We start from the raw sequence: 25,588 nt of genomic DNA, 5'->3' as shown, positions 1-25,588 counted from the left end.
ATGCTGGTCTGGGTTCAGCTGGCCCCGCTGGTTGGAGACCGAGTTTGAATAATCGGCCAGCACCACCTGGCTCTCCTCCAAGCTCTGCAGCGGCACACCTGCCGTGGGGAAGGGCTGCATGTCACCCGCAGCAGAGCCACTGGATAACTGTTTGGAGGCAACAGTGATGGTGTTATTGATCACAATTCAAAATAGACCCATGAGTAGAGTGGGAAAAGGAACATCATCTGACATTGTGATTTGACTAAACTGCATGTGGAACTCTATCTACCACACACAATGGAGTCCATATAGTCAAAGCACCATTAAATGGAGGCTCAATGATACTTTGACTATATTATTACAGCATGGAGACCCTCCATGCAAAGCTGCCGTGGTCAGCAGTCCTTTCCACTGACCCGTAGCGAAGCCTGACCATTGACACAGACAGAAACATGCATATACCTGCGGTTCATACATCCAAGGCAAGCCATCTATGGTGTCCTCTGTGTCTGAGCCCTTGAACGTGTAGGCAGAGTACAGTGGCACCCTGTGGGCGCCGTCATACAAGGTGGCATAGCGTGGTTCGTTGCCATAGCGCTGGCAGATCCTCCGAAGCCCTGGCATCCTGATGCCCGTCGGAGCCTGTTGGCGGTACAGGAAGCGGTCACAGTCCCTGAAAGAAGAGGGGTCGACGCTTGCGGCCGCGGGGTTCACCAAGCAGATCAGCAGTGACAGTAGCAGATACGCGGACAACATGGTGTGCAAGCACATGTTTTTCCTTTCTGTCCCTGGAATGGATGGATGAGAGTGTAGACAGAGGGAGGGAAGGAAGGAGCCAGAGGGAGTGAGGGGAGGAGCTGGAAGGGAGGTGTTCAGGGTGCAGCAAGTCTCTGGACAGAGCCTCCTCAACGCAGAGGACATCCTTATCATATTGCCGTTCCTGACGCTTTTAATTAATGTGAGGCGTGGTAGGCTCCGCTGACTGTGCTGACAATAATTATTATACAGTAACAACATATAACAAAGATACAAATTAAAACATTATGAGATGAGTTTACAGGTATAGAAAGACACATACTCTAAGGGTAAAAAACTATTTAGCAGCACTTTTGGTAGAACCCTGCATGGGTTAGACAGGTAGCCACAGAATCAGTCCATGATATACAGTAGGTCTAAGTCATCTTTATCTGTTGCTTCTGTGCTGTGAGGAACCAGAGTATGAGAGAAGCACACTTGCACATATAAATGAATGCAAACCGTTTCTGGCAGCATTGATTACCAATTCATTTTGTTGTGGGAATTTCCATCAAGGGAACTATATATATAACTTGAAGGCGCCCATTTCACATTCCATACATTAAAGGACCACTAAAGCACCACCTATTTTCAACCCTATCTTTATATAATTGGTCCTCACTAATGCCCATTATAAGATGGCATTATTTCTCTGTGCTCACTGAGTCTCAGAGAAGGGCTATGAACAGAGCTTTAGAAACCTGCCTACCAGTGACATCATCGGTAGACAGGTTTGTCAATTTCAATAAAAGAATTCAAAATGTTTTAATGCAAGAACAATGGCTTCTATTTCAGCATGCTACATTTCCAGGAAGAGAAAGGCTGTTTCTATTAGCTTGGAATTCCCACAGAACGTGTAGATGGAAATTGCTCCATCTTATAATGATCATTAGTGAGGACCAATTTTATGAAGATGAGGTTGAAAATGGATGAAGTGCTCAATTAAGTAATAGGACTCCTCCAAAGATGCTCAAGCTTGTTAGATGTCACACTCAGCATAGCCTCGGGATCCACACTCAACAGACCCTATAGCCAAAATCTTAGGGTTCTTCTCTACACACTGGAACCATGTTTGTCTGAATCAGTGAGGAGAGAAGGAGAGAGGGATGGAGTATAAAACTTGTTTGTGTCATGGATTTGAGGGAGGTATTAATATCATTATGAATCATACAAATGAAACGCAGAACTCACTATCAAAAGGGTGAGGCCTGTGTTGTTTCCTGGTGGTCCCATCTGCAAAGCAGGAGGCTGTCACGTGAAAGCGAAAGAAAGCCCTTATACTCCCCCCACCAACACCACATATAAGAACCTGACATTCACTCAGATGGTGACATACTGTATGTAAAAGGCGTAGGTCTACTTCACCATCTGAAAGGAGACACAGCGAGTACAGGCTGACTGCAGTCAGGTGAGAAATTAAATCACACGAATATTTCTTCATCAGTGGAAGTAGAATTACAACGGAGCCCCTGAATTGAATTTTTTTAAGGGTTGCTTTATTATTAAAGGGTGTTATTTTATTTTTATTTTACATTCTTACAAGTTGAAGTAACACATTCTGAAAGTACCCACCCTAATTGTTTTAAAACGGCCGTGAGGTGGATCCCTGAGGGAGCAGGTCAAAGAAGGTAGTGATCCTGGGTGGGATGAGTCACTGAGGATACGTTTGGCTCTTCTGAAACAATGTTTCTTGTAGATGTCCCAGAGATGAAAGAGGGCAGGAAGTGATTCTTTGGGCTATATGTATGACACCGTGCCTAATCAAAACTCAACACTCAACCTTTTCTCTCCATAGGGTTCCACAATGATGCTTGCTGCACTGTGGCTGTTGCTGGCTGTGTGGCCACCCACTGCCCAGCTTGCCTGCACCAAAGGCCCTGCAGACCAGTGCAAAGCTGCCAAGGAGGCACCCGGCACCAATCTGGCTGGCGAGGGCTTTGATGTGGTCACCATGGAGCGCAAACAGGCCTATGTCATCGACATGGACACCTGGCAGCAGGAGAATGGCTCCTGCACCCTCTGTACAAATCCCTTTATGGGTCCCAAACCACAGAGGCTGCCTGTGGCCGTGGTGGACTGGAGAGCCGTGCACATGTGCAACATGCAACTGACGAGCAGAGTGTACGACTCCAGTGAGGCTTTCACCAAGGAGAGTCACACAGAAGTAGATGCCAGCTGGAAATCTGGCCTTAACCTAGCAACCCCAACAGCTAAAGTATCAGTCACTCTAGGAGGAACGCACTCTCGTGCTGCCAAGAATACCATGGCATTGTCCAAGAAGGACAAATACAGCTTTATTAAGCAAGAGGTGGACTGCTCCTACTACAGGTATGAAACAAAAGCTCATGGAGGGCAATAACATCATTTGGCAGCAAAGTAGAATGACCAATCTTGCAGCAATTACTGTAAAATGATCGGTTGTATCCCTTTTTCCATGGATTGTTTTTAAACATTTCTTTTATGAAATAGCCACTGAATAAAGGCTTTTAAACTTTATCACCAGAAGAGTGCTTTTGATGTTTTTTCTGGTCTTTTATTTTTGTCTTTTGCCATATTAATTTCTGTGTCGTCTTTCTCCTTAGTTATCGTGTTGGAAGCAATCCCCCACTCCATCCTGAGTTTACTCAAGCTGTAAACGCACTCTCCCCCATGTACACCAGCAAGACCAAAGATGTTTACATGAACCTCTTGACCACGTTTGGCACCCATTACATCCACAAGGCCCGTCTGGGCGGCAAGGTGAAGAGTGTCACCTCTGTGCGCGTGTGCCAGGCATCGCTGGAGGGTTACAAGGAGACAGAGGTGAAAGATTGCTTGGACGTTGAGGTGACTGCGGGGACACACACTAATACTGTGGATTCCAAGGCTGAGGCAAAATATTGCAAGAAGGAGCTCGAGAAACGGCGTGACAAGCAGAGCTTCAGCAATATGTTCCGCGAGAGGCTCACCCAGGTGGTGGGAGGCCGGACCGAAGGCACGGCCGACCTCCTCTTCTCGGCCAAGACTGACCCCACTGCCATCCAAGAGTGGAAGAAAACCCTGATATCCACACCAGACATCAACAGCTATGTTCTGCAACCTCTCCACATGCTGGTGAAACACCCTGAGAAGAGACAGGGACTGAAGAAGGCCATCGAGGACTACATCCTCAAAAGCGCTCTCATCCAGCGCTGCTCCAGCAAGTGCCCTGCAGGTTCCACCCGTAGCTCCCATGATGTCTGCAACTGTGTGTGCCAGCAGAGTGCGCAGATGACCAGCCAGTGTTGTCCTCAGCAACGGGGCCAGGCTCAACTCAAGGTCACTGTCAAGCATGCCACAGGACTGTATGGGGACACAACCTCCAAAACCGACGGATATGTAAAAGTGCTTTTCAAAGACCAGGGCCGTCAGACACCAGTCATCTGGGACAACAATTACCCCAATTGGAACAGGCAATTTGACATGGGCTTTGTCACGCTGTCCCAAGGCAGTCAACTGACGCTGGAGGTGTGGGACAAAGATGGGCAGTGGTACAAGAGATGGGACGACCTTCTGGGAAAGTGCAACAGGCCAATTAAATCTGGGAAACATAATGATGAAATGTGCCCCTTGAATCACGGCACCTTGTTCTTCTCCTACGAGGTCAGCTGTGCCCCAGGGCTGACGGGCACCACCTGCTGGGAGTACGCCCCCTCCGTCATGAGTCCTGACCTCCGTGACCTCTACGTCTCCAGGAACAGCCTGAATGTCACCCAGGAGTTGCTGGCCCACCTCAGGATGGGCCTCCATGTGGAAGACCCCCTGACCTTTGTCCTTAAGCAGCAGAAGGAGAGAGGCAAGCAGGAGGGTGGCAAGCTCAAGGGTGACACTTAGCGGTCTCCAACCTCCAATGCATCAGCAATTATATGTTTAAGCAAATACATTCTATGTCAGCATTCTATCATTTATACAGACATAATATCTCTGTGTTATTATAATACCATGTCCTTTTCAACACACATCCAAAGCATGTACCAGTTTGTATTTAGGTCTACATGGAGCATGTGTTATTATCTACCTTTGCTTAGCCTATATTGTAAAGTTATTTTCACCTTTTAACCCCACTGTGCTTTTTTATCAATTAAAAAATAAAGTTAACAGCAGAACAAACATCTAATGATGCTCCTTTTTTAGGATCTAACTGTTATTGTTTACACACACACACAAAAAAGAAGTATTGTAAACATAATACTGTAGGTCAGCGATTCTCAACCTGTGGGTCGGGGCCCACGGGGCCGTGATGATATTGCTAGTGGGCCCCCAAATGATTGGTGAAATACTTACTTTATTGATATTATAACATTAATATCATTGTGATACCGATAAGAAGGATCTTACAAGGGGCATGAAATCCCAGGCTGATTTTGTAGTTTGTTTTCCAGTTCAGGTTAAAATACAGCAGATTAAAAACATGGCAGACTAAGCAAAACATGGACAAAGCAACAGCTGCATCAATGTCATATAAATGAATATAGTGGTGTCAGATTGTCATACCGTCACAAATGATTTTTCAATGGATTCTGGTAGTATTGGGCAAGCTAAATAACATACTAAAAGCCTATACCAAAACCAACCTCCCAGAAAGCTGCCATTTTTAGTATGGCGTCCGAGATGGCTGCGGAGAGCTTAAAATGGCTTTATCTTGAATGGAAAAAAAGTTAAATGTTTTTTCAACTGATTCTGGTACCCCTGGACATGCTTAAGAACATACTAAGAAATTAGGAAAATATACCTTCCGGAAAGGCTTCATTTTCAAAATGGCATAACTGGTGTCCACGATTGCTGCCGGGAGCTTAAAACGCCTATAAACTGGGATTTAATGTGTAAAAAATCATAACAATTGTGCACTTGGTTACAGCTTTTAGATTTTTGGCATGGGGTTAGGTATGGCCATAAGGTTTTCAAAAATCTTCACAAACAAGTAGGGCTTTCCCCCTAGTGGTCTGTTGCAATTAACCCAATATTAAATAGGTCAGTATATGGTTGAAACCCCAAATAATTGATGGAAGAGATTTTTCAATGGACTCTGTTACTATTGTGTATGCTAAATAACATCCTAAACGCTTAGGAAAAACAAATAACTGGAAAGACATAATTTTCACAATGTCGTCCATGAGAGCTTAAAATGCATATCAATTGGGAGGGAATATGTGCCATCTTAAAAACTATCCCTTTCCAGTAGTTTGTTTTTACTTAGCTTTTAGGATGTTATTTAGTATACAGTCATTTGTGTAGATGTGGTAGATTATTAAGGAAGGCACTGAGGACAAAGCCCTGCAGTTGGTGATGACGGTTGATACGTTGCCTCAACAGCATGTGGTCTTTTGCTGAGTAATTTGTGAAGCTTTGATTTATAATTGCATTAATATTCAATGAACATGGCTCAGAACTTTAACCTCTTAAACTCTATACAATCTTTACAATGGCCAATTTTGAATAAAATATACACCTTGGGACACTAATTTGTAGGGGGAAATAAATGAATACATACACTCCTATAATGTGCAAAAAGGTTTTGATTCTAAATAATTATTCTATGCTCAGCCTAACAATAGCCTATGTTCAGGCTTTGGCTAGCTGGGTCAGGGGTCAGGGGTTCTAAAAGTTTGTGACTGTGATGGGAGATGTGGTGCTTACTTTTTACTTATGAGCTGTGGAAAGCTGAGGGAAACTTCATCACGCCACACCCCCACGCCAACTATGTGTGAATATTCATCTTATATGAAGGCTGATCTTCAGGCCATCTTCACGGGTGGTGGCTAATTCAACTTTTATATTTGTAGACTGAACTCAGAGACAGAGAGGAATTCATAATTACAACTATGAAGGCAAGGTATACTGCAGAATAAATAGAGTAGGCCTACATACATAATATAATTCTAAATAATTAGGCCTAAATGATAAATCTGTAATGACAATGACATACTAGTGCCATCTCATGGGCAATTGTTGAAATAACACAATGCTTGTATTTGGACTTACAATGATTATTGAAATAATGATACAGTTAAGGCCTACTGTATCACACATTGTTGATGTTACAATGTGGGTAATAGTTTTACAGTTACTGTGTCAAGTAACACAACACATTAGGTTCAGAAATTCTGTTATGTAATTATTGTTTTTGAATCTTCTAATCTAGGCAAATTCTGACAATGCCATATAGTATAGATAATGCAGCTCTGTAATTGTCCCTTACCAATTCAGCACTATAGGACTACTATTTGTGAGAATGTGACGCACGCACGCACGCACGCACACACACACACACACACACACACACACACACACACACACACACACACACACACACACACACACAGTAAACTACTACAGTAAACTACTAGTATACTATATCCTGCATAGAGCAGCAGCTCGTTTGACACAATCGAAATATCTCAATAGAAAAGCAGGTAGACAAAATACAAAAAGTTCTAATGTATTGACAAAAAGTTCTAATGTATGAAGTGTCTTAATTAAGATTAGGGCACGTTCTCACCCAAAGTCCGCTTAGAAGGTCCGGATCAGGGACCAAATGTTTACATTGTTGCATTTTGAATTTGGTCCTGGTAGCGTTCACACGGGACTTTTGTTAAAAGAACCAAATATGTAAACAAAATGACACGTGGACATGGTCATACAGGCTGCTGTTGATCTATTGACAGAATAGGCTATTCCTATGGAAAATTACTTCACTGCCTATTCTAATTCATTTTGTGTTATTAATCACAGCCGCTTCCTATATCTTTTTTTTAAAGAAGCGAAACTCACACATTTCAGGCAGTAATTAGCGATGGATGGAGGAATCTCTCTCTTTCTCTCTCTCTCAAAAAAATATAGCCTAAAGCCTTCTTCTTGATTAATTTAACAATAAATAGCGCAAGAACGCGTGGCCAAATAAAAACATAATAAGCGTCACCGTTTCCACATCAAATAATCTCTCTCTGTCTCTTTCTTTCTTTACAAGCAACGGGTCCATAAAGATATTTCCTATCCTTATCATGTTGGAAATGTGAAGCTACATGAATAAATAACCTAAATAAATACAATAAAATAATAGCAAATCCCTATTGTCCCAAATGTTGAATCTAGCATATGCGTGTGAGCCATAACTTTATATGCGGTGGCGCATGCTTAAAAATAACATATCTAACAGGTTGCTAGCTTGCAGATCTGTTCTTTAATTACAGGATTCATTTAGCTCTGAAACAGCCGTGTAAGCTTGCAAATCAGTTATTTTTACGCACATCACACGATGACTGGAGTAGGCTATGGACATCTTACTGCCGTCCCAACAACAATGTGAAAAGTTTGACTCGTGAACGCCTGTCCTCAGGGGAACAGTGAGAGAGCGAAAAGAGAGCGAAATCCTAATAATGCCTTGAAAAAAAAGCCAAGTTTGACATTTCCTTGTTGGATGGAAGTTATGTGCGCATCGAGGCTGTCTCCGTCTACTCCCGTGTTACACACAAGATGGTGACCTTACTTTTATTTGTGACAGTATTTGCGTCAAAACAAACAATGATCACCGTGTTCGGAGAGCGACCCCTGGAGTCACCGCACACGATGGGTCACCAGTTTCCATGTAGGCTGTAGCTTACAAGACACCGCACCGGAGCGGCGGCTCACAGGGAGAGGAGATGATACAATTATTAACGTGTAGCCTACTGCATCTAATGAAGAAATATCAGCGGTCGGGTCATATCAATAGTGATTCCCGTAAGAAATTCATGCTTTTAGAACTAATTATTAATCCAGCTTCACAACTGCAAAACATAAAGATTGATGAGTGTAGGCTAAGCTGTAGGTAGCTGAAGTTAGAATTGATTCACGAGTTGTCGTTTATTCTTTTTTTCCATAGCCTATTGTTTTTCAATGAACAACACACAGTGCAGAATGTACTGTAGGCTGATCAGACCTACGTTTGGTCCTCTATAAAGTCCGGCTCCGTTCACACCAGCAGAGGACCGGACCATGGTCCTTTTGGAAGAGGACCGAGTCCTGCCTTTTCAAGAGGACCATGGTCCGGACCAAACAAAGGGACCATGGTCCCTTTGCACGTTCACACCAGCGGACCAAAGGAGAAAGAGGACCATGGTCCCTTTTAAGCGGACCAAATAACCCTGGTGTGAACGCCCCCTAAAGCTCTATATTCTGATAGTAGGCCTAATCATAGAGTGGTTCTTCAGAAACCGGTCTCATTGTCTCTCCAGCTCTTTGATAAACAGAAAACACATTCCAAATTCCAATACGATTTCAGCCAATCAGAAGAGTACCCATTTTTTATCTTTGGTTTTATAGTGTTCCAGTACCAATTTTGTCTGCATATTTCTGTGTCCTCACTTCAAATTTCAGTTGTTTGTCGTATGGTTCTCGGTTCTCTCTCTTTGGATAAAATTGGTATTCTGACCTGAAAATGCCTTTTCTGTTTATTAAAGTGGTGGAGAGAAAAGGAGACCCTGTTATTAAAGTACTAGCCTCGGAAACCCAGACTTTTAAAGTACTAACAAAATATGTAGCTATTTAACACTTATTTTAAATATTTTAATCTCTTTCACATATTTCATAGACATTTTGATTCATGACAAACCAAGCGTTCAAAACACAACTCCCAACTATGATTCAAGTGGAATGAAATCATGTCCAGACACTTGAATGGCAAATAGGAGGCCCCAAATAACACTTGCCATGATGACAAAGCAATATCCCTCACCCTACCTTAAGTGCCACAAGGTAACTAGGATAGCAGGTTAACGTCAAACCTTATAGCATTCTATCTAAATAACATACTCAACATTTAAGTATGTAAAATAGGCATATCTATAAATGCATAGCATGTGTGAACAATCAACCAATTCTTCATAGTATAAGTATAGGACTGATCAAAATATACATGTCTTCCCATCAAAATAATGAATCTGTTTAGAACTACTTTTGCAGGCTTTATTCCCTATAATCTGACAATCTGTGTTCTTTCGTTGTAATACTTAGTTTGTGGAATGAATTTTATATGAATTTGATATTAGTTTACCCCTGACAGCAGTATATGAGTGGACTAGGTTTTGACACATGAAATACCACCCCTTTTTTGACCCTAAGGACTTTAACTATGTATTATATTTTTGATTCGCCCTGACATGAGTACCACACGCCTCTCTCTGTTGCGATCGCTACCTAATTGTTAATAGTGAATTTAGGTATTTATGTGGACCCCTTTATTAGAACAGACTCAGACTCTATTTAGATGTATAATTCTTTCACTCATATGTGTATTATGGATTTTGATGTATATAGCTAATAATTATAAGAATTGCCTTTGCATTTTATTTACAATGTTGGTTGGGAGTTGTTTGCTACACAGACTGAGGATGTTGTCGCTCCTACAGGACCCTATATAATAATGTGACACTTCCCTTGCCCACAGTATACAACGCTGATGAAGGCGTAAATGCCGAAACGCGTTTGGCTGCGTTTTGACCCAGCGTACCATGTCGACCTTAATATAAAATAAAAAGTGCCTTAAAAGGACTGTTCCTTGAGTGCTGGGGCCTTAGAAGCTTCTATATCCTGTGCATCGTGGTCACACACAGCAACCCAGTCTCCAGACAAAAACACAGCCACTAGATTTAGCACGCTTTGACACTCAACCACAACTCTATGACAGGTCTATAGGGCGGGAATCAGATAGGTGTGATGATGTTTCTCACAGATGCTCAAAAACATTTGAACAAGTGACATTTGCAAACCAATCAGACATTTAGTCAACGGTTTAAATGAATACCCTCAAAAGTGGATATGGTTGAACATTTATAGCATGGTTTGAATTTAGTTGGGTTAGTGCTGGGGACTGGGGTTTAACAATATTCAGGATCAAACATGGAAGTCTTCTACCAAACCTTGAAATGGATTTAAACAAATGTAATTTGTGTTGCTTCAGTGAGTTTGAACTTGGAAAAATTGACAATCAGAAAAGGAACGTCATTGACATGTTGATTTAGCTACAGTAGTGGGATGCAGCTCTATCTCACACACACAATGGAGCCCATTCTTTACATGGGCAATTTAAATGCCGTAGCCCGTACTGTAGCTATCAAGATATATCCTTAAAGAGAATAGCCATAAACTCCACGTTCAACCAAAGTACCACAGAGCCCCTCTGCAAAGCTGGTCAGCAGCTTTCTCCACTGCCCAGTAGCAGATGCAGAGGCACAGGCTGAACGGTCATAGTGCAAAGAAAACAATTGAGTTGTCAAAAGTAACTGGATACCAGGTAAACAGCAAATTGCATGCTCTCTAAATCAGTGGTTCTCAACCTTTTCAAGCCGCGACCCCCCAAATAGTCATATTTTAACTGGGGACCCCCCCCCCCCACACACACACCCTGAAGAGCACTAGAGTTGAGGCATTACATTTTGTATAACACGGTTCTATTGTGAAAATAGCAGATCTACATGCTCACAATGCCACGCAACGTGAGGCGTTGTGAGCATGCAGATCGGCTATTTTAACAATTTCTGCCTCTAATATTTGACACTTTGGCCAATGTTTAATTTGTAATTTTAAAGGTATTAAAAAGTCCTTAAATTGTCACTTTAGAAATGTGCAGATACCCTCTATACACTTAAACTTTATGTTGGTTTGTTTACTGTTGAGTGAGAAAACAATGTTGCACGTTAAGTTAATCATCTGGGGACCCCCCAGAATAATTTGGGGACCCCCCTGGGGGTCCCGACCCACAGGTTGAGGACCACTGCTCTAAATAACATGCTTAGCATTTGTGGACAAGTAGCCAACGCTTGCATAGTAGGCTACTAGCATCTGACAAAGTAGGCACCAAGACATGCTAGCAGCTATGGCCTTGGAAGCTTCTATCCTGTTTGTGGTGCATGGTGATGCACGCACACAGCTGCTAAATGTAGCACCTTATTTGACACTGAACCCACCCTCCTTCCAGATGCTCACACGCCACATTTAGGTGACATTTGAAAACGAATCAATTAATGCAGGAATAACCCAAATTCAAACGTTGGACATGATAGAACATTTAGAGCATAGTTGAAATAAATTATTTGTGTTAGTTCTGGGATTTATAATAGCCATATTGAGACTCATAACTTTCATCCAAACCATGCAATGAATTTAAATTGTGCAGCTTCTGAGAGTTGTTTTACTCGATTCTTCCTTTTTCTTCCTTATAGTAGGAAGGATAGATCCAATTAAGGCTGGGCAAGATATCGAAAATGTATCGATATCGAGGTATCAACATGCAAGGTATACATATTGACGAAGATGGCTTGAAATGAGGTATTAGTGTATGTGTCAAATTAATTAACAGACACACTATGCATGCACGTATAGCACATGCAAAAAAGCAGTGCATCTGTAACCAGGTGTGGTTATTTAAATAAAACCTACCTAACCCGTCTATGTGTACTGTGCAGTGTGCATGGGCAGGCAGTGGACTAATAAAAAACATTAAAAACTATATAATGCAATTGTTTTTACTAATACCATGAGTTATCGATATCGAGGTATTCAACAACGTTATCGAATATCCAAGGTTTTCCTAATATCGCCCAGCCTAAGATCCAATCTATGATATTAATTGAATCAGCGCTGTTTCAAGGGACCTCCACCACACTGTGGCCTGTCTGCTCATTCAGCGCGTAGCCGCCGTAGCTTGGGAACATGAACCTCACCTCATAGGGGGAGTTACGGTCAGCAGTATGCTAGCCACAGGTGTGGATTTCAGGAAGTGTCCAGGAACTCTGTTTCCTGCGGCACCACGTTGGTGAGCGTGTAAGTGGAGGATTTGTCGTCGGGCTCTGCCTGATGCTGATCAGGGTTCAGTGGTCCGCGTTCGTATTTGACAGCGTCTGCATAGTCCTCGACTCCTCGAGCACGGCCTGGTTCTCCTCGATCAGAGGGTCGGTGTCATCGCCAAGCGGAAGTACTTTCATGTTGCCAGTTTCATCCTCAGACACTAGCTGTAGGCATGTGGGGAGAAAGACAGAGGACATCTGTCATTCAAAATGTGATACTTGCCTCAGAACATCAATTTCCTTAGAACCCTTAATAACACAGTTCGGTCAAAACCTTGTATGGCTGTTTTCACCCCATGCTTTTGGGTCCATGTTGTTATCAAAAAAGTATCTATCGACCTCCATCTCTTTCTTCACCAACGCCTCAATGGCCTTTGTCGACGTCTCTGCTACCGTGTTGTCTGTGGCATCGTTGAGCCCATAGGCTGCATATGACGGGAACTTACCGGAGCTCGTACGGTGTGGAAGGGTCAAACCTGGGACAACAGTAGGCCGATCAAAGGTGCTTCGGCACAGACAGTCGGTCTACATTGTCCCTATGTATCATATTACCCATAGTGGTAATTCCTGTGACAATGTACGCAGCGCCTCTGCAGTAGTTATTGAGGCGCAGACGAATGCGGTTTAAGAACGGCAGCCAGTGGGAATGTAGGAATTCGGCGGCCAGAGGCACCGCGTTGCTCAGAGTGTAGGCAGAGGCCTTGTCGTCCGGGCTCCTCTGGCCCCGCTGGTTGGAGACAGAGTTTGAATAATCAGCCAGCACCGCCTGGCTCTCCTCCAAGCTCTGCAGCGGCACACCTGCCGTGGGGAAGAAGAAAGAAAAGTAATAGCACCCTATTCCCGGCCGAGCCGCACGTTATGATGTATATATTGCGGGGGTGGCGTAAATCATGCGGCAGTTATTACGTGCCGAAATTTGTGGCGAAATGACCGACCGACATAAGTACTGTATGGCGGATTACAATAAGTGTTTTGCCATTGCATTGCAGGCACACTTAATACAAATGGAACTCACCATCAAAAGGGTGAGGCCTGTGTTGTTTCCTGGTGGTCGCATCTGCAAAGCAGGTGAAAGTGAAAGAAAGGGCTTATAGGCCAACTGCCCCCACCCACATCCCCTGAGCCTGGCATTCACTCAGATGGTGACACACTGTATGTAAAAGGCGTAGGTCTACTTCACCATCTGAAAGGAGACACAACCTTAAGCGAGTACAGGCTGACTGCAGTCAGGTGAGAAATTAAATCACACAAATATTTCTTCATCAGTGGAAGTAGAATTACAACGGAGCCCCTGAATGGACATAGTAGGTAGTTTTTTTGTAGGGGTATACTATGGACATTTTTTAAGGGTTGCTTTATTATTAAAGGGTGTTATTTTTATTTTTATTTTACATTCTTACAAGTTGAAGTAACAAATTGCACAGTAGGATGGCATGTGTATTCTGAAAGTACCCACCCTAATTGTTTTAAAACGGCCATAAGGTGGATCCCTGAGGGCAGCAGTTCAAAGAAGGTAGTGACCCTGGGTGGGATGAGTCACTGAGGATACGTTTTCTGAAACAATGTTTCTTGTAGATGTCCCAGAGATGAAAGTGTCCAGGGATTGATTCTTTGATTCTAAGTAATCAAACTCAACAATCAACCTTTTCTCCATAGGGTTCCACAATGAAGCTTGCTGCACTGTGGCTGTTGCTGGCTGTGTGGCCACCCACTGCCCAGCTCGCCTGCACCAATAGCCCTGCAGACCAGTGCAAAGCTGCCAAGGAGGCACCCGGCACCAATCTGGCTGGCGAGGGCTTTGATGTGGTCACCATGGAGCGCAAACAGGCCTACGTCATCGACATGGACACCTGGCAGAAGGAGAACGGCTCCTGCACCCTCTGTACGAATCCCTTTATGGGTCCCAAACCACAGAGGCTGCCTGTGGCCGTGGTGGACTGGAGAGCCGTGCACATGTGTAACATGCAACTGACGAGCAGAGTGTACGACTCCAGTGAGGCCTTCACCAAGGAGAGTCACACAGAAGTAGATGCCAGCTGGAAATCTAACCTTAACATAGTAACCCCAATAGCTAAAGGATCAGTCACTCTAGGAGGAACGCACTCTCGTGCTGCCCAGAATGCCATGGCATTGTCCAAGAAGGACAAATACAGCTTTATTAAGCAAGAGGTGGACTGCTCCTACTACAGGTATGAAACAATTACCTGCTGTATACTGAATGGCTGGTTCAAGATCAGTAGCCAACAAGCAGTGACCAATCACCAGGTGCTCGTTGAGTATAGGTGGCACATGGCGATTGGTCCAATTGAAGGCTACCAAGTGAGCCTTTTGTGCGATACCTCTTTAATGACCAATTAACATATGTTGTGCTAAATTAACTGTCCAGTAAAAGCTCAGGGATGGCAATAACATAATTTGGCAGCTCAACTACAAGTAGAATGATCAATCTTGCAGCGATTATGTAAAATAATCGGTTGTATCCCTTTTTCCATGCATATTAATTTCTTTGTCGTCTTTCTCCTTAGTTATCGTGTTGAAAGCAATCCTCCACTCCATCCTGAGTTTACCCAAGCTGTAAACGCACTCTCCCCCATGTACACCAGCAAGACCAAAGATGTTTACATGAACCTCTTGAGCACGTTTGGCACCCATTACATCCACAAGGCCCGTCTGGGCGGCAAGGTGAAGAGTGTCACCTCTGTGCGCGTGTGCCAGGCATCGCTGGAGGGCTACACCGAGACAGAGGTGAAAGATTGCTTGGACTCTGAGGTGACTGCGGGGACACACACTGATACTGTGGATTCCAAGGCTGAGGCACATTATTGCAAGAAGGAGCTCGAGAAACGGCGTGACAAGCAGAGCTTCAGCAATATGTTCCGCGAGAGGCTCACCCAGGTGGTGGGAGGCCGGACCGAAGGCACGGCCGACCTCCTCTTCTCGGCCAAGACTGACCCCACTGCCATCCAAGAGTGGAAGAAAACCCTGATATCCACGCCGGACATCAACAGCTATGCTCTGCAACCTCTCCACATGCTGGTGAAACACCCTGAGAAGAGACAGGGACTGAAGAAGGCCATCGAAGACTACATCCTCGAACGTGCTCTCATCCAGCGCTGCTCCAGCAAGTGCCCTGGAGGTTCCACCCGTAGCTCCCATGATGTCTGCAACTGTGTGTGCCAGCAGAGTGCAGAGATGACCAGCCAGTGTTGTCCTCAGCAACGGGGCCAGGCTCAACTCAAGGTCACTGTCAAGCATGCCACAGGACTGCACGGGGACTCAACCTCCAAAACCGACGGATATGTAAAAGTGTTTTTCAAAGACAAGGGCCATGAGACAGAAGTCATCTACGACAACGATTACCCCAATTGGAACAGTCAGTTTGACATGGGCTTTGTCACGCTGTCCCAAGGCAGTCAACTGACGCTGGAGGTGTGGGACAAAGATGGGCAGTGGTACATGCCAAATGATGACCGTCTGGGAAATTGCAACAAGCCAATTACATCTGGGAAACATAATGATGAAATGTGCAGCTTGAATCACGGCACCTTGTTCTTCTCCTACGAGGTCAGCTGTGCCCCGGGGCTGACGGGCAGCACCTGCTGGGAGTACGCCCCCTCCGTCATGAGTTCTGACCTCCGTGACCTCTACGTCTCCAGAAACAGCCTGAATGTCACACAGGAGTTGCTGGCCCACCTCAGGATGGGCCTCCATGTGGAAGACCCCCTGACCTTTGTCCTTAAGCAGCAGAAGGAGAGAGGCAAGCAGGAGGGTGGCAAGCTCAAGGGTGACACTTAGCTGTCTCCAACCTCCAATGCATCAGCAATTATATGTTTAAGCTAATACATACTATGTCAGCATTCTATCATGTATACAGACATAATATGTCATAATATGTATGTCTGAATATCAAACCGGTTTGATATTTTCACAAATACAGACTCTGGGAGCTAGTCAGAGGAATAGGAACACATGGCTATAATAGGCCTATTTCAGCCAGATTTCAGCAAATCAAATGGAATCTTGAACCAGTCTTTACAATCCAGGCAACAACACCTCCAAAGCATCAGCAATTATATGTTTAAGCAAATATATACTATGTCAGTATGTCAGCATTCTATCATTTATGTAGACCAAAAACCAGAGAATAACGGGGTGCTCAAGGGAGATAAAATCGTATAGTAAAAAAGTGTGTAAGTGGTGCTTCTAGGATCAGTGGGATAAAACATCAGGGCAAAGAACTGAGTTCTTTGGCCTGATGAAGACCGCAAGGTCGAAACATGTAGTTTTTAGACAATAAACTTTGTTTTATTTTAAACTCCTCGAGTGCTCGGATCTCATCTCTTTTCTACATTCTATCATTTATACTGACATAATATGTCTGTGTTATTATAATACCATGTCCTTTTCAACACACATACAAAGCATGTACCAGTTTGTATTTAGGTCTACATGGAGCATGTGTTATTATCTACCTTTGCTTAGCCTATATTGTAAAGTTATTTTAACCTTTTAACCCCACTGTGCTTTTTTATCAATTAAATAATAAAGTTAACAGCAGAACAAACATCTACTGATGCTCCTTTTTTAGGATCTAACTGTTATTGTTTACACACACAAACAAAAATGTGTTGTAAACATAATACTTTAGGTCAGCGATTCTCAACCTGTGGGTCGGGACCCACTGATGGGCCGTGATGATATTGCTAGTGGGCCCCCAAATGATTGGTGAAATAATTATGCTTTATTGATATTATAACATTAATATATAAAAAGAAAAAAAAATCATTGTGATACTTACACTCACAAGGGGCATGAAACCCCAGGCTGTTTTTGTAGTTTTTTTTCAGGGTTGCCAGATTGTACGATAATTTGACCCTCTCTACGATGTACGATCAATAATTCCAAAAATTCCCAAATGTACGATAATTACGGCATATCGCCAAAAAGAGCGTGAATTCACTATTTTCCCTGGCTGCTGATCTGGGATCTGGTTTGGCTTCTCAAAATTAGCCAGGAAATCAGTCAATCTGACCCTAGATCTGTACTTGGAGGCATTAAAAACACCTATTGCATCTTTCCAGACCAGTTTCAGGCTTCTATTTGTGTAAGCTCCAGGAAGTTGCCTGCCTCCACGCAGCATATCTGATGAGTTTTTGTCACGCATGAGTCTCAAACAAGGTCGTTTCTTACACTAAAGACGCATTTTTTGGTGAAATTACGTTTTAACGCGAGTGATTTCTCTTTTTTGGCTGTGTACGAGAGTTTCATGTCAAATACGATAATTCTGAGCCTCCGGTACGATAATTCAACATTTCCCATCTGGCAACACTGAGTTTGTTTTCCAGTTCAGGTTAAACTACATGACAGACTAAGCAAAACATGGACAAAGCATAACAGCTGCACCATTGTCATACAAATTAATATAGTGGTGTGAGATTTTCATAGGTGTGCCAGAGCCATGTGCCAATGCCAATGTGCAAGACAGTATTGATTGATGCACCATTATTCATTTGATTAGCTTCAGCTGTGTTGCTCATGTCCATATTTTTTACCCTGCTAAACTTTAACCTCAAGTGGAAAACAAACTACAAAATCTGCCTAGAGTTTCATGCCGCTTCAAAGTATACTGCATTATGTTAGTTACATCCAGTACAACTGATTGATTTATCATTAAAATAATCATGCTCTGTGCTGCCGTGTTAAGTGCGTGTCATGGCATTGGTCCGAAGGTTCATTAGTCCGAAGGTTCATTTGTCCGAAATTGTTAAGAATACTATGCCTAACTCTAACCCTAACCCTAACCTCAGTAACCCTAACTAAATTCGGACTAATGAACCTTCGGGCTAATGAACCTTCGGACCAATGGGCAGTCCCCTTTTAAGTGGCCAGATGGGTGGGCAGCAAACAAGTGGATCCTTTTTCAAGTGGATCCTGATCCGGAAAAGGCTGCATGGGAACTGATTCTGTAGTGATACAGAGTAGTGAATACAGTACGATATAATGTGTGTGTTTATTTGTAGTTGAATCTGAGTGCTTGAGTGTGTGGGAGATTGAGTGCATGCGTGTATGAAAGCTGCAAAGTGTGTTGTTGACGGATACCACTGGAAACCAGCATCAAGAAACAGGTAGTGCGACAGGAAACCTCAACCTCTAGTCCACCGTGGTAGAACGATTTTTTGTTCATTATGTACTGTAGGTACCAGCTCAGTGGTAGAGTGTCTTCCAAACCTTGAAATGAATTTAAACAAATGTAATTTGTGTTGCTTCAGTGACTTTGAACTTGGAAAAACTGAAGAGAAGAAAAGGAGATCATTGACATGTTGATTTAGCTAAGTTAGATACAGCTCTATCTCACACACACAATGGAGCCCGTTCTTTACATGGGCAATTTAAATGCCGTAGCCCGTACTGTATCTATCAAGATATATCCTTAAAGAGAATAGCCATAAACTCCGCGTTCAACCAAAGTACCAGCAGGGAGCCCCTCTGCAAAGCTGGTCAGCAGCTTTCTCCACTGCCCAGTAGCAGATTTAGAGGCACAGGCTGAACGGTCATAGTGCAAAGAAAACAATTGAGTTGTCCAAAGTAACTAAGATACCAGGTAAACAGCAAATTGCATGCTCTATAAATTACATGCTTAGCATTTGTGGACAAGTAACCGACGCTTGCATAGTAGGCTACTAGCATCTGACAAAGTAGGCACCAAGAAATGCTATGGGGCCTTAGAAGAAGCCTCGGAAGCTTCTTTCCTGTTTGTGGTGCGTGGTGATGCACGGACACAGCTGCAAAATGTATCATCTTATTTGACACTGAACCCACACCCTCCTTCCTATGTGACTTTGTTTCTCACAGATGCTCACACTCCACATTTAGGTGACATTTATAAACAAATTATTTTTTAAATTAATGCAGGAATAACCCAAATTCAAACGTGGACATGGAATATTTAGAGCAAAGTTAAAATACATTATTTGTGTTAGCTCTGGGATTTATAATAGCCATATTGAGACTCGTAACTTTCATCCAAACCATGCAATGAATTTAAATTGTGCAGCTTCTGAGAGTTGTTTTACTCGATTCTTCCTTTTTCTTCCTTATAGTAGGAAAGATAGATCCAATTAAGGCTGGGCAAGATATCGAAGATGTATCGATATCGAGGTATCAACATGCAAGGTATACATATCGACAAAGACGGCTTGAAATTAGGTATTGGTGTATGTGTCAAATTAATTAACAGACACACTATGCATGCACGTAGCACATGCAAAAAAGCAGTCAATCTGTAACCAGGTGTGGTTATTTAAATAAAACCTACCTAACACGTCTATGTGTACTGTGCAGTGTGCATGGGCAGGCAGTGGACTAATGCAGAAAAACATTCAAAACTATATAATGCAATTGTTTTGACTAATACCATGAGTTATATCGATATCGAGGTATTCAACAACGTTATTGAATATCCAAGGTTTTCCTAATATCGCCCAGCCTAAGATCCAATCTATGATATTGATTGAATCACGGCAATCATAAAAGTTGGAAGGGCCATTTTAGGACCAGGCCCAGGTCATGTCACTGCCACCAGAGAAACATTGCTCAAGTCTCTCTTCCTCTTGACGTGGTCCTCTGACAGACAGCCCTTTTGGAAAATAGCCACGTTGCCGTCCATGTCTGTCTGGCGCCTCAGGAAGTCCTCCAGTGTCTTGAGAGGGACCTCCACCACACTGTGGCCTGTCTGCTCATTCAGCGCGTAGCCGCCGTAGCTTGGGAACATGAACCTCACCTCATAGGGGGAGTTACGGTCAGCAGTATGCTAGCCACAGGTGTGGGTTTTCAGGAAGTGTCCAGGAACTCTGTTTCCTGCGGCACCACGTTGGTGAGCGTGTAAGTGGGGGATTTGTCGTCAGGCTCTGCCTGATGCTGATCAGGGTTCAGTGGTCCACGTTCGTATTTGACAGTGTCTGCATTGTCCTCGAGCACGGCCTGGTTCTCCTCGATCAGAGGGTCGGTGTCATCGCCAAGTGGGAGTACTTTCATGTTGCCGGTTTCGTCCTCAGACACTAGCTGTAGGCATGTGGGGAGAAAGACAGAGGACATCTGTCATTCAAAATGTGACACTTGCCTCAGAACATCAATTTCCTTAGAACCCTTAATAACACAGTTCGGTCAAAACCTTGTATGGCTGTTTCCACCCCATGCTTTTGGGTCCATGTTGTTATCAAAAAAGTATCTATCGACCCCCATCTCTTTCTTCACCAACGCCTCAATGGCCTTTGTCGACGTCTCTGTTACCGTGTTGTCTGTGGCATCGTTGAGCCCATAGGCTGCATATGACGGGAACTTGTACCGGAGCTCGTACGGTGTGGAAGGGTCAAACCTGGGACAACAGTAGGCCGACCAAAGGTGCTTCGGCACGGACAGTCGGTCTACATTGTCTCTACGTATCATATGACCCATGGTGGTCATTCCCGTGACGATGTACGCGGTGCCTCTGCAGTAGTTATTGAGGCGCAGACGAATGCGGTTTAAGAGCGGCAGCCAGTGGGAATGTAGGAATTCGCTGGCCAGAGGCACCGCGTTGGTCAGAGTGTAGGTAGAGGCCTTGTCGTCCGGGTTCCTCTGATGCTGGTCTGGGTTCAGCGGGCCCCGCTGGTTGGAGACCGAGTTTGAATAATCAGCCAGCACCGCCTGGCTCTCCTCCAAGCTCTGCAGCGGCACACCTGCCGTGGGGAAGAAGAAAGAAAAGTAATAGCACCCTATTCCCGGCCGAGCCGCACGTTATGATGTATATATTGCGGGGGTGGCGTAAATCGTGCGGCAGTTATTACGTGCCGAAATTTGTGGCGAAATGACCGACCGACCGACCGACATAAGTACTGTATGGCGGATTACAATAAGTGTTTTGCCATTGCATTGCAGGCACACTTAATCATACAAATGGAACTCACCATCAAAAGGGTGAGGCCTGTGTTGTTTCCTGGTGGTCGCATCTGCAAAGCAGGTGAAAGTGAAAGAAATGGCTTATACTGCCCCCACCCACATCCCCTGAGCCTGGCATTCACTCAGATGGTGACACACTGTATGTAAAAGGCGTAGGTCTACTTCACCATCTGAAAGGAGACATAACCGCGAGTACAGGCTGACTGCAGTCAGGTGAGAAATTAAATCACACAAATATTTCTTCATCAGTGGAAGTAGAATTACAACGGAGCCACTGAAGGGACATAGTAGGTAGTTTTTCTTGTAGGGGTATACTAGGGACATTCTTTAAGGGTTGTTTTATTATTAAAGGGTGTTATTTTTATTTTTATTTTACATTCTTACAAGTTGAAGTAACACATTGCACAGTAGGATGACACGTGTATTCTGAAAGTATCCACCCTAATTGTTTTAAAACGGCCATAAGGTGGATTCCTGAGGGCAGCAGTTCAAAGAAGGTAGTGACCCTGGGTGGGATGAGTCCCTGAGGATATGTTTTCTGAAACAATGTTTCTTGTAGATGTCCCAGAGATGAAAGTGGGCAGGGATTGATTCTTTGGGCTATATGTATGACACCGTGAAGTGCCTAAGAAATCAAACTCAACAATCAACCTTTTCTCCATAGTGTTCCACAATGAAGCTTGCTGCACTGTGGCTGTTGCTGGCTTTGTGGTCACCCACTGCCCAGCTCGCCTGCACCAATAGCCCTACAGACCAGTGCAAAGCTGCCAAGGAGGCACCCGGCACCAATCTGGCTGGCGAGGGCTTTGATGTGGTCACCATGGAGCGCAAACAGGCCTACGTCATCGACATGGACACCTGGCAGCAGGAGAACGACTCCTGCACCCTCTGTACGAATCCCTTTATGGGTCCCAAACCACAGAGGCTGCCTGTGGCCGTGGTGGACTGGAGAGCCGTGCACATGTGCAACATGCAACTGACGAGCAGAGTGTACGACTCCAGTGAGGCTTTCACCAAGGAGAGTCACACAGAAGTAGATGCCAGCTGGAAATCTGGCCTTAACCTAGCAACCCCAACAGTTAAAGTATCAGTCACTCTAGGAGGAACGCACTCTCGTGCTGCCCAGAATGCCATGGCATTGTCCAAGAAGGACAAATACAGCTTTATTAAGCAAGAGGTGGACTGCTCCTACTACAGGTATGAAACAATTACCTGCAGTATACTGAATGGCTGGTTCAGGATCAGTAGCCAACAAGCAGTGACTAATCACCAGGTGCTCGTTGAGTAGGTGGCACATGGCGATTGGTCCAATTGAAGGCTACCAAGTGAGCCTTTTGTGCGATACCTCTTTAATGACCAATTAACATATGTTGTGCTAAATTACCTGTCCAGTAAAAGCTCAGGGAGGGCAATAACATAATTTGGCAGCTCAACTACAAGTAGAATGATCAATCTTGCAGCGATTACTGTAAAATAATCGGTTGTATCCGTTTTTCCATGCATTGTTTTTAAACATTTCTATTATGAAATAACCACTGAATAAAGGCTTTTAAACTTTATCACCAGAAGAGTGCTTTTGATGTTTTTTCTGGTCTTTTTCTTTTGTCTTTTGGCATATTAATTTCTTTGTCGTCTTTCTCCTTAGTTATCGTGTTGGAAGCAATCCTCCACTCCATCCTGAGTTTACTCAAGCTGTAAACGCACTCTCCCCCATGTACACCAGCAAGACCAAAGATGTTTACATGAACATCGTGACCACGTTTGGCACACATTACATCCACAAGGCCCGTCTGGGCGGCAAGGTGAAGAGTGTCACCTCTGTGCGCGTGTGCCAGGCATCGCTGGAGGGCTACACCGAGACAACGGTGAAAGATTGCCTGGACGTTGAGGTGACTGCGGGGACACACACTAATACTGTGGATGCCAAGGCTGAGGCACATTATTGCAAGAAGGAGCTCGATAAACGGCGTGACAAGCAGAGCTTCAGCAATATGTTCCGCGAGAGGCTCACCCAGGTGGTGGGAGGCCGGACCGAAGGCACAGCCGACCTCCTCTTCTCGGCCAAGACTGACCCCACTGCCATCCAAGAGTGGAAGAAAACCCTGATATCCACGCCGGACATCAACAGCTATTCTCTGCAACCTCTCCACATGCTGGTGAAACACCCTGAGAAGAGACAGGGACTGAAGAAGGCCATCGAAGACTACATCCTCGAACGCGCTCTCATCCAGCGCTGCTCCAGCAAGTGCCCTGGAGGTTCCACCCGTAGCTCCCATAATGTCTGCAACTGTGTGTGCCAGCCCAGTGCAGAGATGACCAGCCAGTGTTGTCCTAAAGAACGGGGCCAGGCTCAACTCAAAGTCACTGTCAAGCATGCCACAGGACTGTATGGGGACACAACCTCCAAAACCGACGGATATGTAAAAGTGCTTGTCAAAGACCAGGGCCATCAGACACCAGTCATCGACAACAACGACTACCCCAATTGGAACAGGCAATTTGACATGGGCTTTGTCACGCTGTCCCAAGGCAGTCAACTGACGCTGGAGGTGTGGGACAAAGATGGGCAGTGGTACAAGAGATGGGACGACCTTCTGGGAAATTGCAGCAGGCCAATTAAATCTGGGAAACATGATGAAATGTGCAGCTTGAATCACGGCACCTTGTTCTTCTCCTACGAGGTCAGCTGTGCCCCGGGGCTGACGGGCAGCACCTGCTGGGAGTACGCCCCCTCCGTCATGAGTGCTGACCTCCGTGACCTCTACGTCTCCAGAAACAGCCTGAATGTCACCCAGGAGTTGCTGGCCCACCTCAGGATGGGCCTCCATGTGGAAGACCCCCTGACCTTTGTCCTTAAGCAGCAGAAGGAGAGAGGCAAGCAGGAGGGTGGCAAGCTCAAGGGTGACACTTAGCTGTCTCCAACCTCCAATGCATCAGCAATTATATGTTTAAGCTAATACATACTATGTCAGCATTCTATCATTTATACAGACATAATATGTCATAATATGTATGTCTGAATATCAAACCGGTTTGATATTTTCACAAATACAGAGAGTGGGAGCTAGTCAGAGCTCCCACTCTGGGAGCTAGTCAGAGGAATAGGAACACATGGCTATAATAGGCCTATTTCAGCCAGATTTCAGCAAATCAAATGGAATCTTGAACCAGTCTTTACAAAATCTTTTAATCCAGGCAACACCTCCAAAGTATCAGCAATTATATGTTTAAGCAAATACATACTATGTCAGTATGTCAGCATTCTATCATTTATACAGACATAATATGTCTGTGTTATTATAATACCATGTCCTTTTCAACACACATCCAAAGCATGTACCAGTTTGTATTTAGGTCTACATGGAGCATGTGTTATTATCTACCTTTGCTTAGCCTATGTTGTAAAGTTATTTTCACCTTTTAACCCCACTGTGCTTTTTTATCAATTAAATAATAAAGTTAACAGCAGAACAAACATCTACTGATGCTCCTTTTTTAGGATCTATTTTTTACACACACACACACACAAAAAAGGGTAAACATAATACTGTAGGTCAGCGATTCTCAACCTGTGGGTCGGGACCCACTGATGGGCCGTGATGATATTGCTAGTGGGCCCCCAAATGATTGGTGAAATAATAATGCTTTATTGATATTATAACATTAATATCATTGTGATACTGATAAGAAGGAACTTACAAGGGGCATGAAACCCCAGGCTGATTTTGTAGTTTGTTTTCCAGTTCAGGTTAAAATACATGACAGACTAAGCAAAACATGGACAAAGCATAACAGCTGCACCATTGTAATACAAATTAATATAGTGGTGTGAGATTTTCATAGGTGTGCCAGAGCCATGTGCCAATGCCAATGTGCAAGACAGTATTGATTGATGCACCATTATTCATTTGATTAGCTTCAGCTGTGTTGCTCATGTTCATACTTTTTACCCTGCTAAACTTTTTAACCTCAAGTGGAAAACAAACTACAAAATCTGCCTAGAGTTTCATGCCGATTCAACGTATACTGCATTA

The 25,588-nt window shown here is 44.1% G+C and overlaps 3 protein-coding genes across 3 annotated transcripts; all 3 read left to right on the top strand.

Annotated features, from left to right (window-relative positions):
* Positions 1 to 2,124: 2,124 nt before the first annotated feature.
* Positions 2,125 to 4,629, top strand: LOC308298038 (perforin-1-like; the record flags this gene model as incomplete). Its single annotated transcript, XM_080741602.1, has 3 exons — positions 2,125 to 2,185; positions 2,573 to 3,105; positions 3,360 to 4,629. Exons 2-3 carry the CDS (start codon positions 2,582 to 2,584, stop codon positions 4,627 to 4,629), a joined length of 1,794 nt encoding a protein of 597 aa, XP_080597728.1. The 5' UTR covers positions 2,125 to 2,185; positions 2,573 to 2,581.
* Positions 4,630 to 14,282: 9,653 nt separating this feature from the next.
* On the top strand, positions 14,283 to 16,412 carry LOC308298037 (perforin-1-like; the record flags this gene model as incomplete). The annotated part of the gene is made up of 2 exons (XM_080741601.1): positions 14,283 to 14,806; positions 15,143 to 16,412. The coding sequence occupies 2 exons, from the start codon at positions 14,283 to 14,285 to the stop codon at positions 16,410 to 16,412; spliced, it is 1,794 nt and encodes a 597-aa protein (XP_080597727.1).
* A 5,815-nt stretch (positions 16,413 to 22,227) lies between these two features.
* On the top strand, positions 22,228 to 24,466 carry LOC308298036 (perforin-1-like; the record flags this gene model as incomplete). Its single annotated transcript, XM_080741600.1, has 2 exons — positions 22,228 to 22,751; positions 23,278 to 24,466. The coding sequence occupies 2 exons, from the start codon at positions 22,228 to 22,230 to the stop codon at positions 24,464 to 24,466; spliced, it is 1,713 nt and encodes a 570-aa protein (XP_080597726.1).
* Between the last annotated feature and the right edge of the window lie 1,122 nt (positions 24,467 to 25,588).

This window comes from Nannobrachium achirus (assembly GCF_963921795.1).
Source record: "Nannobrachium achirus genome assembly, chromosome: 14".
Classification (NCBI taxonomy): Eukaryota; Metazoa; Chordata; class Actinopteri; order Myctophiformes; family Myctophidae; genus Nannobrachium; species Nannobrachium achirus.
Note: the sequence above shows the minus strand (reverse complement) of the source record. Positions and strands in the feature narration are given on the sequence as shown.